The 16,893-nt window shown below is 44.7% G+C and overlaps 1 protein-coding gene across 2 annotated transcripts in view; it reads right to left on the reverse strand.

Annotated features, from left to right (window-relative positions):
* Positions 1-16,893, reverse strand: part of DSCAM (Down syndrome cell adhesion molecule) — a 474,915-nt gene that overhangs the window by 25,179 nt on the left and 432,843 nt on the right. For both annotated transcript variants that reach the window (XM_014532929.1, XM_014532930.1), the window contains 2 exons: positions 10,570-10,600; positions 3,252-3,367 (listed from right to left, as the gene is read on the reverse strand). In XM_014532929.1, coding sequence (XP_014388415.1) covers positions 3,252-3,367; positions 10,570-10,600 — 147 coding nt within the window. The remainder of the gene's footprint in view (positions 1-3,251; positions 3,368-10,569; positions 10,601-16,893) is intronic.

Consider the following 16,893-nt stretch of genomic DNA (forward strand, 5'->3'; position numbering starts at 1 on the left):
AAGGGGAGCTTTGGGGAGGATATATGGATTTGTCTGGAATTTTCAGGGACCGCAGCCTGGGATGGAGCTCGTGTGAGCGATCAGTCAGCGGGGACCAGGCTATGGCGTGCCTCGACGGGGAGTGGGAATGTGAAAGTCACAAACAGCACAGCGAGACTTCTGTGCCCAAAAAAAGCTGCCTAGAACATCCCTTAGTTGACTTCTTAAAATGACTCGCTTGTCAGAGTCTCCTAGTCCTACTGGTGTGGGGACATGTGGGTTCCTAAAGCAGGAGCCTGGGCTCAGATGAATGGGGGGGCATTTCAGTGCTTGGAGCAGCAGCTGGTTGAGCTGCGTGTCATGATTAGGTTGTCTCAAGATTTTCATTACTTTACTTTGAGACTTTCCACACTTTCTTAAGAGCATCCTTACTCCAAGGGGAGCTTTGGGGAGAATATCTGGATGTGTCAGGAATTTTCAGGGACCGCAGCCTGGGATGGAGCTCCTGTGAGCGATCAGTCACCGGGGACCAGGCTATGGCGTGCCTCAACGGGGAGTGGGAATGTGAAAATCACAAACAGCACAGCGAGACTTCTGTGCCCAAAAAAGGCTCTGAACAGAACGAACCTTACAAAATCCAATTACTCAGGTTCTGGCAGGAAAGGAAAGCCTCTTGAAGTCGGAATAAAATTTCTTGGCAGAGAAAGCGCAGGAAGACTGCCAAGGTGTCTGCTGGCATCGAAGCGTGCGGCACAGGGAGCTTGGTCCTCAGCAGGGGCAGGGCTGGGCTGGGGGCCTGGCCCCGCTGCCTTCACTGGCCCCTCGGACAGGCGGCCTTTCCACAGAGACGGCTCCTCGCCGCTGGAGCCGGCATCAGCCCTGGCATCTGTGTGCGTGTTTCATGAACAATACGGATGCCTTGTGGTTTCCAACATGCTGCCGGCTAGGAGCCGACCAGGGTATGTGCGGGGCCAGGTTACAAACTTCTAATGGGAAAATTCCGGTGCCTGTCAGTGTTTGAGGTTTACCATTCATTCCAGGCAGAAATGAATGGCGCTTTCATATTGGATTCTTGTAGTCTGAGCCCAGAGCGTTTGAAAGCATCGTATTTCTACTTCCCCAGTAATTAGAAAATGCCATCGACCACTGTCAGCGTCGCCAGGAGGGAAGTGACTCTGGTGACAGATGAGCCTGCGAGGAATGGGATGCATCTACTGAAATGACTACGGCAGCTCTGTCTCTGGTTTGGGCCAGTGATTGGCTACTGGGAGGTGATGCTCTCCCAGGCTCCGCCCAGCTTTTAACAGCCTTCCGTGGAATGCTCAACACTCTAGTGCGGAACAGGTAGCAGATACCCTAACTATAAGGCCAAAGGGGTTATATTTTGATTTTTGAACTGGTATTTCAAAATAAATTTTAGTTTTAATGCCCAGGCTATTGAAATTAATGAAAAAGATTCCAGCTCTGGTCGGGTAGCTCAGTTGGGTAGAGCATCATCCCAATATGTCAAGGTTGTGGGTTTGATCTCTGGTCAGGGCACATATAAGATTCAACCAATGAGTGAATAAATAAGTGAACAACAACTCGATATTTCTCTCTCTATCTCTCTTTGTCTCTCTCTCTCTCCCTCATTCCCTTCCTCTCTCTCTCTAAAATCAATCAATGAATAAATAAAAATATTTCAGATATACCACTGAAAAGAAAAGATTATCAACAAACAAAACATGGTGCCTTATCCTGTTGAGAGTGAGCTCATGAAATCTCGTGTAGTGCAGGGTGCCCCCTCACACAACATGGGTGCCTTTTAACTGAACTTGGTTGATGGAAAGTCAAATTGGACTTGACCGACCCTCTCTAAGTGCTGGCACGCCTAGACAAAACTTGCACCCAGGGCCTCAGAATTTATGAGCCATTAGGTCAAGAGGTCTCCGCTGTTCTATTAGAACATAAAGCAGGGCAGGGCGAGGGGCGATGCAGGTGTCCTGTCCACCTGGCCATTTACCACTGCCTTCCTGGCAGGATCTAGGGTACGTGCCGGGAGGTAAGTAGTTTCAGCCAAGCCACAGGAAAGGGTTGCCCTGGGACCGAGTGCCAGAGAACACTTTCCAGAACAAACAGAGGCAGCCTTGGCAGCCTGCCCTGGAGTCTGTTTCCATGGGTACTGGGAAGCTTGGTGATACTTCTGAGGTGAGGGGTTCTGGGAAGTAGCCTGCTGATATGGAAGCAGGCAGCTGGCGGGGGCCCCACCCAGCTTCTGCTCCCAACCATCTGTGTGACCTTGAAAGCTACGTGGCCTTGAAAGCTATGTGACCTCTCTAAGTCCCGGTTACTCAGTACTACCTTTTCCCTATGTGGGCTAGGAGGGTTAAATTACATAATGCACATAAAGAACTTGTATGCATATATGCATAACCCATGGACACACAATAGTGTGGTGAAGGCCTGGGGCAGGGGCGGGGGCAGGCTAGAAGGGACTGATGGGGAAAACAGGGGGACATCTGTAATACTTTCAACAATAAAAAATAAAATAAATAAAAAAGAATTTGCAAAAAGTGCGTAGACAAGTACATGGCATGTAGAAAGCTCTCAATAAATGCGACCTATTCTTCCGGTCATTACTGTATGGAAATACGAAGTCTCGGATTCTGGAGCAAATGGAACTACCTGGGCAGGCAGTGTGGGTGGTGGACTTGGAGTGGAAAGAGGAGGGAAGGAGTCAAGACACCTGGGTCCTGGGCACACAAGCCCCCAAAGCCTTCCAGGTGTCTGTCTTGCCAGCGTGGGACAAGGGAACTGTAACCCCCAAAGCACTGGGAAGACACGGAGACTGTGTGTAGGTGCTGGGGGTGGGGGAAGAGCCCTAGCATAGACGTTTGTCTGTTAGGTGTTCAGTAGAGTTGCGACGTTCCCGCTAATGGAGGCCTTGGCGGAGCTGATGGGGAGGGGACAGGGTGGGCTCCAAGTGTGCGCCCTTCTAGGGTTGTTTGATCACAGGTGTTTGTTCAACATCCTCTCCAGGGGAGGCCCGACGTGGATCAGAGTTGAGGAACTCCGATCTCGGGCAACCTCTGAGGTGGATACACGTTCATTCCCCCCCACATTCGCTGGCACTTATTATTCTCCTCAATAACAGTTCTCTAGCTTCCTACTTCTTTGTTCAGGCAGCATTCAAGATGCTCTCATACCTGCTACTTCCCACACCCCATTGGGTGGGCTGAGAGGGCGTGGCTGTGGCAGCCACGTGGTGCAGAGCGGCCAGCGTGGCCCCTTACCGATGGTCTCCATCGTGTCTCTCTCTTCAATCAGAAGCTGGGCTCTGGGTATGTCGATGTGCATCCTCAGGGTCTGCTGCTGCTTGCTCAGGGTGTCCGAGGTCCGGGTGTTCTTGCTGGGAAGAAAGCAGGAGGGAGGCGTGAACACACACAGCCCAGTGGTACATCACGCCCGCCTGTGCTTGCGCACCACCTTGGCTTCCTACCTAACGATGCGACTGCCTTGTGGGGAGGAGCGGGGAGAACATGGCGGGAGAATGTTCCCTTTATTCAAAGTGTGTTTGTTCATAGTGCATTTCAGCAGTCAGTGGCGAGGTTCAGAAAATACAAATTGCCAATGGAGTTGAGTCTATATCTATCAACAGAACTTTTGTAATTTCCCATTTCTTGTGTAAAAGTTCAGTGGGGGAGAAAAGCGATTTTAAACCAACAACACTTTTATTGGTCAGGTAGGAGATAGCCTGCTGACGGCCAGGGAGGAGGTGTGGGACCAGCCGTTCATCGGAGGGGGTCTGACGAAGGGATTTGTAGTGATAGCTGGTGGGGCTTTATTTTTGTTCTGGTAACAAAGCATCAACCTTGTTAGCTCCCCTGACATCCGCTCAGAGTTCCTAACAGGTATTGCATGTTAGAATAGAAAAACCCCCGCCATTACTATAAGAACTCTATCTCAAAATTTGTGTGTCGGAAAATTACTCTTGGAGTGAGCTGCCTGATGATCACAAATGAAAACAGGTAGTAAACGGCATGTGATAACCACGTTCAGTTACAGCCCGGAGTAAAAAAAAAAGTCTGCATGTTACACAAAAATACAAAAAGAGGAGAAAGGCTTTAATTAGCCATCTGCACTGGAGAGCTGTGCTCCGTCTTTACAGAATTGTAAGGATCGGGCAGATTTTGGAAATAATCCTCACTTACTGGAACACCCTCTGAGAGGCAGTGTCATTCAGAGGTTTCAATCAATGTGGTAATACACAAGTCCAACTGATAACTGTCAAGATCTGTTCTGAGACAGCTTTCTGGAGCCTAAATGATGATTTACTGACAGTTCATGGAGGATAAAGGGGGTGTCCCTTTTTCCTCTGACCAAGCATTCACCAGGAGTCCCAGATCCCTCCTTGCCCCCAAGAACTCTTGTCTACTCTTGAACCTTGTGGCTGAAGGAATGCTAATCCTGTGAAGGTCAAGGTCACTCGAGAGGCCATTAGACCTCTGCATAGGGAAGTCCAGGTTAATATCCTGAATATTTTATAATGGCCCTTGTTTTTCCACTTGTGTGTAAACAAAACTGCTCACAAAAATGACCTCTTCTGCTGGGCGCATCATTCCTCCCCAGGACTTGACCTTGAACCAGATTTCCTGCTCCACAGATGAGCAACTGGGTCATGTAGCTAGATTACGCTAATTACCCAGAGCCCAGATTCAAACGTGTTGGCCTGAATTTTTCACAAGGTCTGTATCCTCTTTTAGTTACCTAACTTTGTTCTCACTTTGTGTGTGGGTGTGTTTTTTAAAACAAAGATCCAAATACTCATATGAAACGAAGAGCATTTCAGTGACCTGGGCTGTGGTTACATCATGCTTTGACAAGCTCTATTTCCCCAAAAACATATGGGAACTACTCCCTGGTGAATGCCGGAAGGACCTGTTTAGAAAGTTCACTAGGGACTTGAGCTTGTCCTTGTACCAGAAATAGAAGAGTGAGCCACTTCCCCCTGCTCCTCATGAATAGTTATGAGGCAGTTGCGGCTGCTCTGCTAACCAGCCAGGGACCTGGGGAACGCTGTTCTTAGCAACGAGGGGTCCGCTGGCAGACTGACGCAGGAAGCCAGCTACATGACTGTGCTGCCTCATGGCCCGTGACACAGGCTCAGAGTATGATTACACTTTGCGAAGTAGGACAATCGGAGCTGGAGGTAAACGCCTCCTCCAAGGACCTTTGCCTCAAAGCCCTGCAGCCAGAGGCAAAAAAAAAATAAAAGGCCAAATAAACCTAGAGAGCCAGGGGCTGATTGCACCCCCCTCCCTTTGCAGTTGCTGACCCTTTACTTAGAACACTCTGCACCCCACCCTCACCCTAGTACCCACGGGGCTGGCTCCCTCCCTCACTCTTTTAGAAGGAGCTGGGTTGGCCCTGTGTGGGAATTGTTCAGGCTTCCTCTCCCCATTCTCCGCTGAATCTGGTCTCCTTAGCACTGGATGTTCCCTAGCATATATTTAATGGGCTTTTCTATTATCCATCTTCCCCACTGGAGTATAAGCTCTACAAGGGGTATTTTTCATCTATTCTGTTCCCAGATTCTCCCTAAAACTTAGACCAGTATGTGGCCAAAGTAGGTGCTCAATAAATACTTGTTGAAGGTTAGTGATAAACCACGTTGTTTCGTGATTTCAGTGTGAGCTGAGTGACAAATCCCAGAAGCTTTGCTTAAGGACAATAATATTCTCATTCTAAATGAGTTACTAGGTCCTGACTAAATTGTTTCTTTGTTTTAATTTTTGCTGCCATATTTTATAACCTATTGTTGTAAGAAGGCTGATTCTCTAAAATTATAACAATTGGTCATTAGAACAGCAGCCAACCTTAAAAAAAATCTATTTGAAGAAACCTCATTTATGACCTGAAACAAGATTCTGAATGCTTTCATTATGAAAACAAAAATTGCCTCTTTTATATAATATAGGATCATACTAACTATATTTGTTATTATTGAAATATAACCTTCCACCACCCATTTGCCATCCGGTTGTCTGACTAAAATGACAGAGCTGATGCTAGTCCATAGTGGGTGGCATTCCCAGGGTTAGCCAATAAATTACTTGCAGTTGCTATAACTTTTTAAAGTTTTACTATTTCCTTAAGCGTGTGGGGAAAAACTAATGAACACCTCTGCACATCACCCCCCCTCCATCTGGTATGGAACAATTTGTAAGTATAAAAGAAGTAAGGCTATCAGAATCATGCCATCACAATAGCTGGGAGGGTTATTTATACAATGTGTACAAAAATATGAGCATCAAAAATGCTAAACTAATTTAAACTCTCAATTTGAACCCTTCTGTTTACAATGAGCCCTTGCTAACATTGGTCCTTGGACAATAATCATGTGTTGGGTAGCGCCTTAAGGAGGCCACTCTCCCCTCTTAGAAAAGCAGTTTTCAAAAACTTCTTTCTGCTTAATCATATAAACTGGAAATCCTTTCCATCTGGGCATGGTGGGTGGGGTGTCTCTTCTCCCCTTCCCTGGGGTGATTGGCTTGGGTGAGAGGGATGAGTGTCCAGTAGCATGAAGCCCACGGACCGGAGATGGTGCCATGTCGGGGAGCCCCCGGAGCCCTCAGGTTGTCTATGTTTGTCCTGCCTGTACCTGCCTGGCCCTGGGAGAGCTAATCCCGCTGAAATACACAGAACTTTCTTTGTGGGACATGGTTGGAAAATACATGTTACATTCACCAAGATCACAGAATGATAAAGCTAGGAACGATTTCCAATGGGTATTTTTTAGGCAAGGGAAGTTGGACACAGAGAAGGAAAATGACACATCCAAGACCACCAAGCCAGCTGGTGGCAGAGTTAGGCCTAGAATGTAGACTGGTGGTTCTATGTTCTTACTGCACCAGCTTGCTAACTCCTCAACTTCCTAAGAAAGCAGCCGCAAAAATCAGGTACAGCGATTTCGTGGCCTTCTCTGTACTAATGCATGTCACTTGCCTGGACTTCCCCAGTCACATTCAAAATAAGGTTGGCCGGAGAGTCACCAGGTAGGTGACAGGTCTGTTGTTGCTTAGCCTGTTAACCTGCCTAACTTAGACTGAACTGACTGCATGATCGAAAGCATTGCTTTTACCTCTAAATCAATCCCCAGAAATCCACATATTTGAGGAGCTTAGAAGCGCTCTTCCTTTCCGATCACTTTCGCCCTTTGGAGGAAAACTACCTCAACTACCTCAATTGGGAGCAATTACTAGTTTTAATGTTCCTACTTTCACGTTGGCAACAGTCAACTGGGAATAGCATTATTAATTCCTACTCACATCAACAGGTGGTCTTTCAACCACAGTAATTGCCCTATTAATGAAGAAGATGCTTTCTAATGTCTTGCTTGGGGCTAATGAGAAAGGGGAGGGCTGCATTCTAGGGCAGCAGAGAAGCTAAAAAATACCAGATCATCCGAACTAAACACATGCTGAACGTGTCAGGAAACAGACTCCAGTGTCTCGGGCTTTGAACAGAGGCATGACCTATGGTTTGGGGTTGGATGGAGGCAGCGGGCAGGAGCTCTCTGAGAGGGTTACAGATCAGTAAAGTGGCCTGGAGTGGGGATAGGGACAGGGCCCCGCTGTGCTGAGCCGAAGTGCTGCGCAGTCTAAAGGGGCACCATACGGAGCACCAGTCAGCCATTATCAACTAGGCTGTGTCAGAGCATTTTCAAGAGAAGTCAGAAAGCCAAAATTTAATGTGAAATCTCTTGATTTCTAAATGTCATCAATAAATTCATATTTTATGTCTACATTATACAATTTATTAAGTAGATGAGTTATTTAAATCAAATGACCGTGGCTTGTTTGTTTGTTTTCTAGACGTTTTGTCAGATTTGCTCAACACAAGCGCACATGTGTCTGGGTGCTTCCATGTGACCACAGAAATGCCCGCCTACTCGCTTAGCAAACAAGTGCAGATTTTCACAACAGCATGGACTCAAGACTTTTCGTGTAAATTTTCATGATCTCATGCCAGTTTGATCTAGTGTGATGTGATTAGATACTTTCTATGAAGGAGATACTTTATAAGTCATTGGCATTTCTGAATTCTCTTCTCAGCTCCAGGTTCTTGCTACAAGCCAGCTGACACTTTCATTGGATGCTTAAAAAGTATCCCAAATTCAACATGACCCATAGAGGTCTTTTCATTCTCATCACTACACCTCGCCCCGACCCTGCAAAAAAAAAAAAATCCATACTTTGCAGCTATCTTCCTAATCTTGGCAAACACTTCCAATGTTCGTCTGATTGCTCACACCAAATATTTCAGAATTATCCTTGATTCCTCCATATCCTTTACCTACAGCTCACACTGTTTTACTACTTGGTGTGGCCAAACAGAGATGGCTGTGGGAAATGTAACCCATGGGCCAATGGTAGCCCACCTCTACCTTAGGTCTTCAAAGATCCTGGTGATTTGGGGCATGGGCTCTTTCTGAATAACAAAAATGTACTAATTTCTTTATGTAAAGATGGGGAAGAAAATTAAAGCCAACTGTGGTGGGGTAGGCAGTAGGAAGAGACCCCATACCCCATTGTCTTTCTTTCCTACATGAGACATCCTACAATGGCAACATCAAATTCACCAGTGGGGTCCCTGACATTTTTCTTACCTGGTTCCTAGCCTCTGATTATTCTTTTTCCACTTTTGATTTAATCATTACAATATAAAATATTTGAAATGCAAATATTGGGATATCTTCTATAGTTGTGAACATTTCCTTACTTTTTCAACTAGCTCTAGTCATTCAATACTGAGTGGGGCAAGTAAGTGCTGGGTGCTGCCAACCCGGTGATGACTTAGGCTATGACCTCCAAGACAGGACGCGAACGATATTTGCAGCAGAAGTTGGTGAGCGCTCTAGTGCAGGGCGCTGAAGGTGCCGTGGAGCTGAGGGTCGGGAGGATTTTCCCTGGTCAGCCCGTTGCCTTGGAAGAGCACGGGTACCACACATTTCCGTTTGTGGTTCGCTCTTAACTCTTCTCTTGCTACCTCTGTTAGGAAGAAGGCTTGACCTCAAAGGTGGCATATTTGGGTGGGAGTAAAACCAAAGCCACTCACTTATAATGTGGCTTTTCTATTCCCAGGTCAATGGGGAACATTCTATCAGTTGAGTCCGGTCAACAAGAGAATACCTATGGCACGTGTAAAAGTATACTATTTGCTATGCATATACCCAACTCGGTATACATGAATATTCTGGTACATAGAATAGAAATTATATGTCAAAAAGAATACGTCTTATCGATTTTAGACTGTCATTTAAAAAAATCATAAGGCAAGCTGTAAATTGTTCTTTTAAATATGATATCCAGAATGTTAGATTTTATTCTTACCTCATGAGCATTTCAGCTAAACTCTTTGCATCTGGGGAAAGAAAGTTGACATTAGTGCATGATTAACAACTCATGAGCATTCACTTATGCTTTTATGACAAATATTCTACAGAGTCAGGTGACAATAGACATTTTGAAATATGATTGTATACTCATATCACCACTAATAACCACAAGGTTAGTGGATTCCCATTTCCTTATTTCTCCTACATGGGAGATATATATATATATATATTTACATTACATATATATTTGAGAGAGAGAGAGAGAAAGAGAGACAGACAGACAGACAGACAGATTTGGGGCATGGGCTCTTTCTGAATAACAAAAATGTACTAATTTCTTTATGTAAAGATGGGGAAGAAAATTAAAGCCAACTGTGGTGGGGTAGGCAGTAGGAAGAGACCCCATACCCCATTGTCTTTCTTTCCTACATGAGACATCCTACAATGGCAACATCAAATTCACCAGTGGGGTCCCTGACATTTTTCTTACCTGGTTCCTAGCCTCTGATTATTCTTTTTCCACTTTTGATTTAATCATTACAATATAAAATATTTGAAATGCAAATATTGGGATATCTTCTATAGTTGTGAACATTTCCTTACTTTTTCAACTAGCTCTAGTCATTCAATACTGAGTGGGGCAAGTAAGTGCTGGGTGCTGCCAACCCGGTGATGACTTAGGCTATGACCTCCAAGACAGGACGCGAACGATATTTGCAGCAGAAGTTGGTGAGCGCTCTAGTGCAGGGCGCTGAAGGTGCCGTGGAGCTGAGGGTCGGGAGGATTTTCCCTGGTCAGCCCGTTGCCTTGGAAGAGCACGGGTACCACACATTTCCGTTTGTGGTTCGCTCTTAACTCTTCTCTTGCTACCTCTGTTAGGAAGAAGGCTTGACCTCAAAGGTGGCATATTTGGGTGGGAGTAAAACCAAAGCCACTCACTTATAATGTGGCTTTTCTATTCCCAGGTCAATGGGGAACATTCTATCAGTTGAGTCCGGTCAACAAGAGAATACCTATGGCACGTGTAAAAGTATACTATTTGCTATGCATATACCCAACTCGGTATACATGAATATTCTGGTACATAGAATAGAAATTATATGTCAAAAAGAATACGTCTTATCGATTTTAGACTGTCATTTAAAAAAATCATAAGGCAAGCTGTAAATTGTTCTTTTAAATATGATATCCAGAATGTTAGATTTTATTCTTACCTCATGAGCATTTCAGCTAAACTCTTTGCATCTGGGGAAAGAAAGTTGACATTAGTGCATGATTAACAACTCATGAGCATTCACTTATGCTTTTATGACAAATATTCTACAGAGTCAGGTGACAATAGACATTTTGAAATATGATTGTATACTCATATCACCACTAATAACCACAAGGTTAGTGGATTCCCATTTCCTTATTTCTCCTACATGGGAGATATATATATATATATATATTTACATTACATATATATTTTCATATTTATGTTTATATATATATATATGTTTTTACGTTACAAAAAGCACATAATACTATAACACCCTAGAGCCATAAAAATTCTCAGACCCCTATTAAAGGCTTTATTACAACCCATTTATTTGCCACTTTTAGAAAAACCCAACTTTATTTTTGGTTAGAAAATTAAAAATTTGAAAGTAATTCATTTATACAATGTAAATTCTACTATTTTTGTTATCAAAATATCAAAATAAAATAGTTTAGGCACCATAGGTCACTTACAAAAGGCATTACTATAGAGTTGGGGGGTCCCTTAGGTTGAACAAAGAATTGTGTAATTGGCATATCATTGTCTGGAAATTTGGCTGTTTATTTCAAACTCAGAAAAAACATTTTTTCTTTATTTTTTTTCCCTCTGAGGACATTGTTTACCAAGACCTCTTCTTACCACTCCTGACTAAAGTAATTCCTGCCTAACAATGACGCAGAAAAAACAAGTCTACTTTTTTTATGACATTGCTTTGACATTTTCATTGTCCTTAAAATATAATTTGGTCTTTTTACACATTTTGTCCTGGTAAAAATGAATGTTTCCTTTCTTAGAGGACAAAGGCTTTTTGCTTTCCTTTCATTGCTTTCTAAAAAGTCTTGATGTTAATAGTGTTACTTGAACAGAACTTTCTGGAAGTGCCTTTAGCTGTGTGACTGGCTGTACAGCGAAGAAATACATATGTTGGAGCATTCTTATATCATCTTTCATCTTTCAGGGGCTGACATTTAAATGCAATCATTTTCATGCTGGGGAGCAGCATGCCACTGCTGGGAGGTAAGGACAGTCACGGGGATCGCCACACGTGGGCTGGCACCCCCAGGATCCAAAGTCAGTCCTTCAAGTCAGCCATGCCAGTTCCCACTGCCCCCTCCTGCCTGGGCCTGCGTTTGTGCACAGATGGTTTCAGTCTGGGAAGGAAAGAGCTCCCTTCTATCCCACCCATATGGTGAAGCAAAGAAAGCAAAGCAGCATTAATTCCCCAGCTCATGCCTTTATATTTATCTGCACAGACAAAGTAAACACGCTGAGTTTCTTCTCTTCCTGAATGATTTAACACTTGCAAAGTAAATATACATATGCAAATGCCAGAGCTTGGGAATAATTAGCTCTATGCAACAACCACGCAGTGGCGGGTTCAATACTCTAAGAAAGAGGGAACATTTCCAAGACGTAAACATTGTACCTCAGCTTCCGATGGGAAGGTAACTTGGACTCAAAGGTCTTCAGAAGGGACCTGCTTTCCTCATTTTGCTCATCGTTCTTTTTCTATTCCTGAGGTCAGTCAGCACGGTTTTTTTCCCTCCTGGGATTTGTTTCATATCAACGTGCTAAGGAACTGCAGTGCCCAACAGGTGAGAACAGAGCTCCCTCAGATACTGGTGGGCTCTACCTTGTCCACAGCATCTTCATTGAGGTTAAGCTGCTCCACAGGAGTAGGTGCCCAAGCCATTTTGATTTGCCCTTCCCCATGCTTATCATCTTAGAGCACACCTATTTCTCTTTAAGTCTTAGCTACTATGTCCTCCTCCTGATTTCATCTGATAGTGTGAGAAAAAGAACATTAATGGGAATTCACTTCTTCCATGAGTTCACCTATGAGAAGCTCTGGTGGAGTTGTAAGCACAGGTCTGGGTAGCTGCCTTCACATGTGAATGTCCCAATATTCTGGAGAGTGGGCACAGGGTGGGCTGGGCTCCCAGTTGAGCACATGCTGGGAATCTGGATTGTGCCAGCTACTTTAGGACTGCTAGCTTGAGTTCCCTTGTATCAATCTCAGCCGGGAATCACGTCCTCATTCAGAAACCAGGAAACTGGGGCCCGAAGGGGTCGGGGTAGCTGCCTTCACATGTGAATGTCCCAATATTCTGGAGAGTGGGCACAGGGTGGGCTGGGCTCCCAGTTGAGCACATGCTGGGAATCTGGATTGTGCCAGCTACTTTAGGACTGCTAGCTTGAGTTCCCTTGTATCAATCTCAGCCGGGAATCACGTCCTCATTCAGAAACCAGGAAACTGGGGCCCAGATAAGGTCAGTCATTAGCTGTAGCCGAGCGGGAAGTCCTAAGCAACGTCTGTTGGTTCAAACTCCTTTTTCATCACTATCCTATGTGTCATATCTCCAGGGACACACAGAGGAGCAGATGCCACATGCCAGCTGACTGATGGAGATCGTCACAGGAGACAAGGATGCCAGGTTGTCCCCATATTGGGGGGAGTATAGACTCAGATGGGAAGAGTGCTCCATGATGCAGAGGTAGTGTGCGTTTGAATTGTGAGCTCCTCAGGCAGCAAGGAGTTGGGCAGTTGGACAGGACAGAGACATTTCCAGGGTGGTTGTGAATTGGGAATGGGCAGTACATTAAGGAACAAAGGGGATGTGACTGTGTGCTACTGAATATAATCTGGAAGCTTTTCAGTGTCCCAAGGGGAGAAGTGGAAGGAGGGCAGAGGTGGTGGGGGTAGGGGTGGTTGCTATAAATGAGCACAAACAGGCCATCAGAGAGCTCAGAAGGGGGATTGGGGCTAGGACTGCTTGGCAAAGGTGAGAGGCCTTGAGGGTTGGCTTAGAGGACTGCAGTGAGAGCAGGGGGCAGAGAGTAGATGACATCACAGCAGATAGAGGGTGTGGGTGCAGAGCAACAGTAGGAAGTCCAGGGAAACAGCAAGACCGGGACTGGGAGTGAGGTAACACAAGGACAGGAACAGGAGTTTAGAAGGATATGGAAGCAGCAATTCGGGGGGAGCCTGAGGTCTTTGGCTTCAAATAAGCTAGAGTACTTAACATATTATAGAAAGTTGGGGTCATTAGGTGAAGCTGTTCAAGGCACATTTCAAATCAAGTTTGGGAAAGATATCAGGGCTGAGATGAGGCTCAGGGTCTTATTCGGGTTCCTAGGGGGACAGTGGAAAGAGATGATGGAATCTTGGACACACCTCTGTATAGGGGTACAAAGAGAATCTGGGACAAAGGAAAAGCTAAAGGAGTTCATCACCACCAAACCAGTATTACATGAAATGTTGAAGGGTATTTTTAAGAAGAAGAGAAAGAAGGAGGAGGAGGAGGAGGAGGAGAACAACAACAACAACAACAGAACAAGAACAACAAGAGATAAAAATATGAACAGTAAAATGTCAATAAATACAATTGAATCTAAAAATCAAAATAAATAAACAAGGCATCTAATGAATAAATTATTGAATAAAATAGAAACAGAGGCATGGAAACATAGAACAGACTGAAGAATCTCAGCAGGGAGAAGGGTGGGGGGTGGGTGGGAAGAGATTAACCAAAGAATTTATATGCATATACACTGAGTGGCCAGATTATTATGACCGCCCCATCAGTACAATGAAGTGAATTAGTTATGCAAATAATAATAATAATAATAATAATAAAACCTTGAGAGTATTTGCTTAGGAAGTTTTCAATATTCAGTAGTTTTGGAAGTGTTAATGAAGTACTGATGGGGTGGTCATAATAATCTGGCTGGTCATAATAATCTGGCCACTCAGTGTATATACTACCTTTGGACATGGATAATAGGGTGGTGAAGGCCTGGGTTGGGGTGGGAAGTAGGTGGAAGGGAGTAATGGGGGGGCGGGGGTAAAGGGGGACATTTGTAATACTCTTAACAATACAGATTTAAAAAAATCAGAATCAGAGAGTCTTATGAACATGAAAGAATTTTCAAATCAGCCTCCTAATAAATGTTTGAGTCCCTTCCCTGGTGTCTTGGACAGATGTTAAAATGAGCTAGGCCATTGGTGCTCCAGGGAAGGGGCCCATGATGCCACTGCACATATAGTGCCCCACCTTCATTCCCAGGGTTGACCTGCCTATCAAGCCTGGTGGTCTCTCCCACCTCAACTTGTCTCCATGGGACCATTGCTTTGTTCTGTCTCCTTACTCCAAATCTCATTTACTGATCAACAGTTCCCTCCCTCGTCTCCCCAACTTCAGTCTCTCAGCACTCTAAGTGACGTTCACACTGCAGCAAGGGTGATGGACCGGAAACACCCTCTACTGTGTCATACCCATGCTTGGGAACTCTCAAAGGGACCCTGCGGCGAATGGGACCTCTCAGCACAGTGCCAGCCTTCGCGTGCTGGTCCCACATTGTCTGTCTAGCCCTTCGGACCCCAAACCTCTCTCTAAGTGTCTTACATGTTCTGCAGAAAACCCATCACTCTGTTCCTCCAAGGCCTCCAACACCTTCTGGAAACATTTACAAAGCATCCGACTATGTCCATGGAGAGACCATGTCTGTTTCTTTGCATTCGCTTTCTCTTTTCCAGGCTGAATCCTCTCATTTTCTCAACCTCTCCTCAGATGACAAAATTTCTAAGTAATTCTCGTGGGCCTCTCCTCTATGAAAGACCTGTGATTTCATACTGTCCTTTATTAAATGAGGCTGAGCACAGAACCGGGGAATTGTCCTCCTCATACACCAGTAAGAACACAATGCTCAGTATATGTGTTGCAAATGAATTTTCACAACTTGCATAGAAGTCTTTATAAGTCTCTCTAGTACATTTTATCTCCTTGGGTCCAACCTTCCGAAGTCCTTTACAATTTGGATTTATCTTCCCTCTAATACATTAGCTTTCCGACCCGGATTTATGCGAACTCAAGATTGGCCTGGCCTTCCCTTATTCCGGCGACAGGCTGGAGCCCCTTATTAATCATCCCTGTCAACATGCCCAAGGGGTTTGTCCAGGCCTCCGGGGACCCGTCATTTCCTGACTGCTCACACACCATCCTTTCTATAACCCAAACTAGTTTATTTCAATCTATAATTTCTAGAATTTACTGTCTTTAAAAATGGGTATGGAGTATAACTATTTTCTAACAACTTTAGTTTGACTCTTCAAAGATTATCCACAAAGGTTTTGGGGTTATGTCTGCAAAATTTTTGCTCAGAATTCTAAAATATTAGGATTTTGGAGGTCTACGGACTGGACCTCATGACACCTTCCTTAATCTTCCCAGTGGGGACAATAGTTCTCCCTTCGGTGGACGGTCCCAGCAGTGACTGGTATCACAGCATCCTGCTTGTCACTTGGCAACTATATAATAGTTTTTTGTAAACATGGTTTGCATCCCCTACCAGCAAGGGGTTGGGAATGTTATTTAAATCAATTTAAATGATCAGGGGCTCTGATTATTTTTTCAATCCTTCCCTCCCTCCCTCTCTCCCTCCCTTCCTCCCTCCCTCCCTCTTCTGTGACTCTCGGTCCACATTTTCTGGCTTGACCAGCACTCCTCCTGCTGCACATCAAGCAGAGCAGGTGCTGCTGCCTGCCAGTTGTTGCTAGAAGAACATTGTTCCAAGCCTCTTCTTGCCCAACATGCTAAACAGCCTTTGAGGTTGCCGGTCACATTTCCCCACTAATTTCAGCTCAATCTGAGCTTTAGACTTTGTGACAACTTTCTCCAACCGCCTCCTACTCCTCCATGTCTGTCCTTGGCTCCGTGCTCCCCACTTAATCTTTCGGGTCAGGAAATGATGCCGAAATACCACCAGGAGAGTCTAGTTATACTAAAACGTGGAAGAAGGAATTTCAAAAAACACCACTTGCTCACTCTCTGAATGCACAAGGAGGGCTGGGAAATGATGACTGAGGTGGATTAGATGATCAGAAGGTGACTGGTCCTCTGCCTGCAGGAGCGCAATTTCATGTGGGGGGTTTGGGTAGAAGTGACACGTGAGGAGATGGGAGCCATGGAGGGGCAGGGTAGCTGAGTACAGAATACTTTCCAAGAATTCAAGGGGGGAAGAGGTAGAGAGAAGGGCAGTAAGTTGAAGATATGCAAACTAGAAGGGAGACTTTTTTTAAATATAGGGGACACCTGAGGGGTAGTGAAAATAGAAATAAAAGAAAGAAACCAAATATTTTTTATGGGAAAAATAAAATGATAAAGTAGCTATGGATATTCTATTCATACATCTCCTGATACTGTTTCATTGATAAACCTTTTTGAAAAAAATATATTTTATTGATTTTTTACAGAGAGGAAGGGAGAGAGAGAGAGTT

The sequence above is a fragment of the Myotis brandtii genome, unplaced genomic scaffold (genome assembly GCF_000412655.1).
Source record: "Myotis brandtii unplaced genomic scaffold, ASM41265v1 scaffold923, whole genome shotgun sequence".
NCBI classification, from domain to species: Eukaryota; Metazoa; Chordata; class Mammalia; order Chiroptera; family Vespertilionidae; genus Myotis; species Myotis brandtii.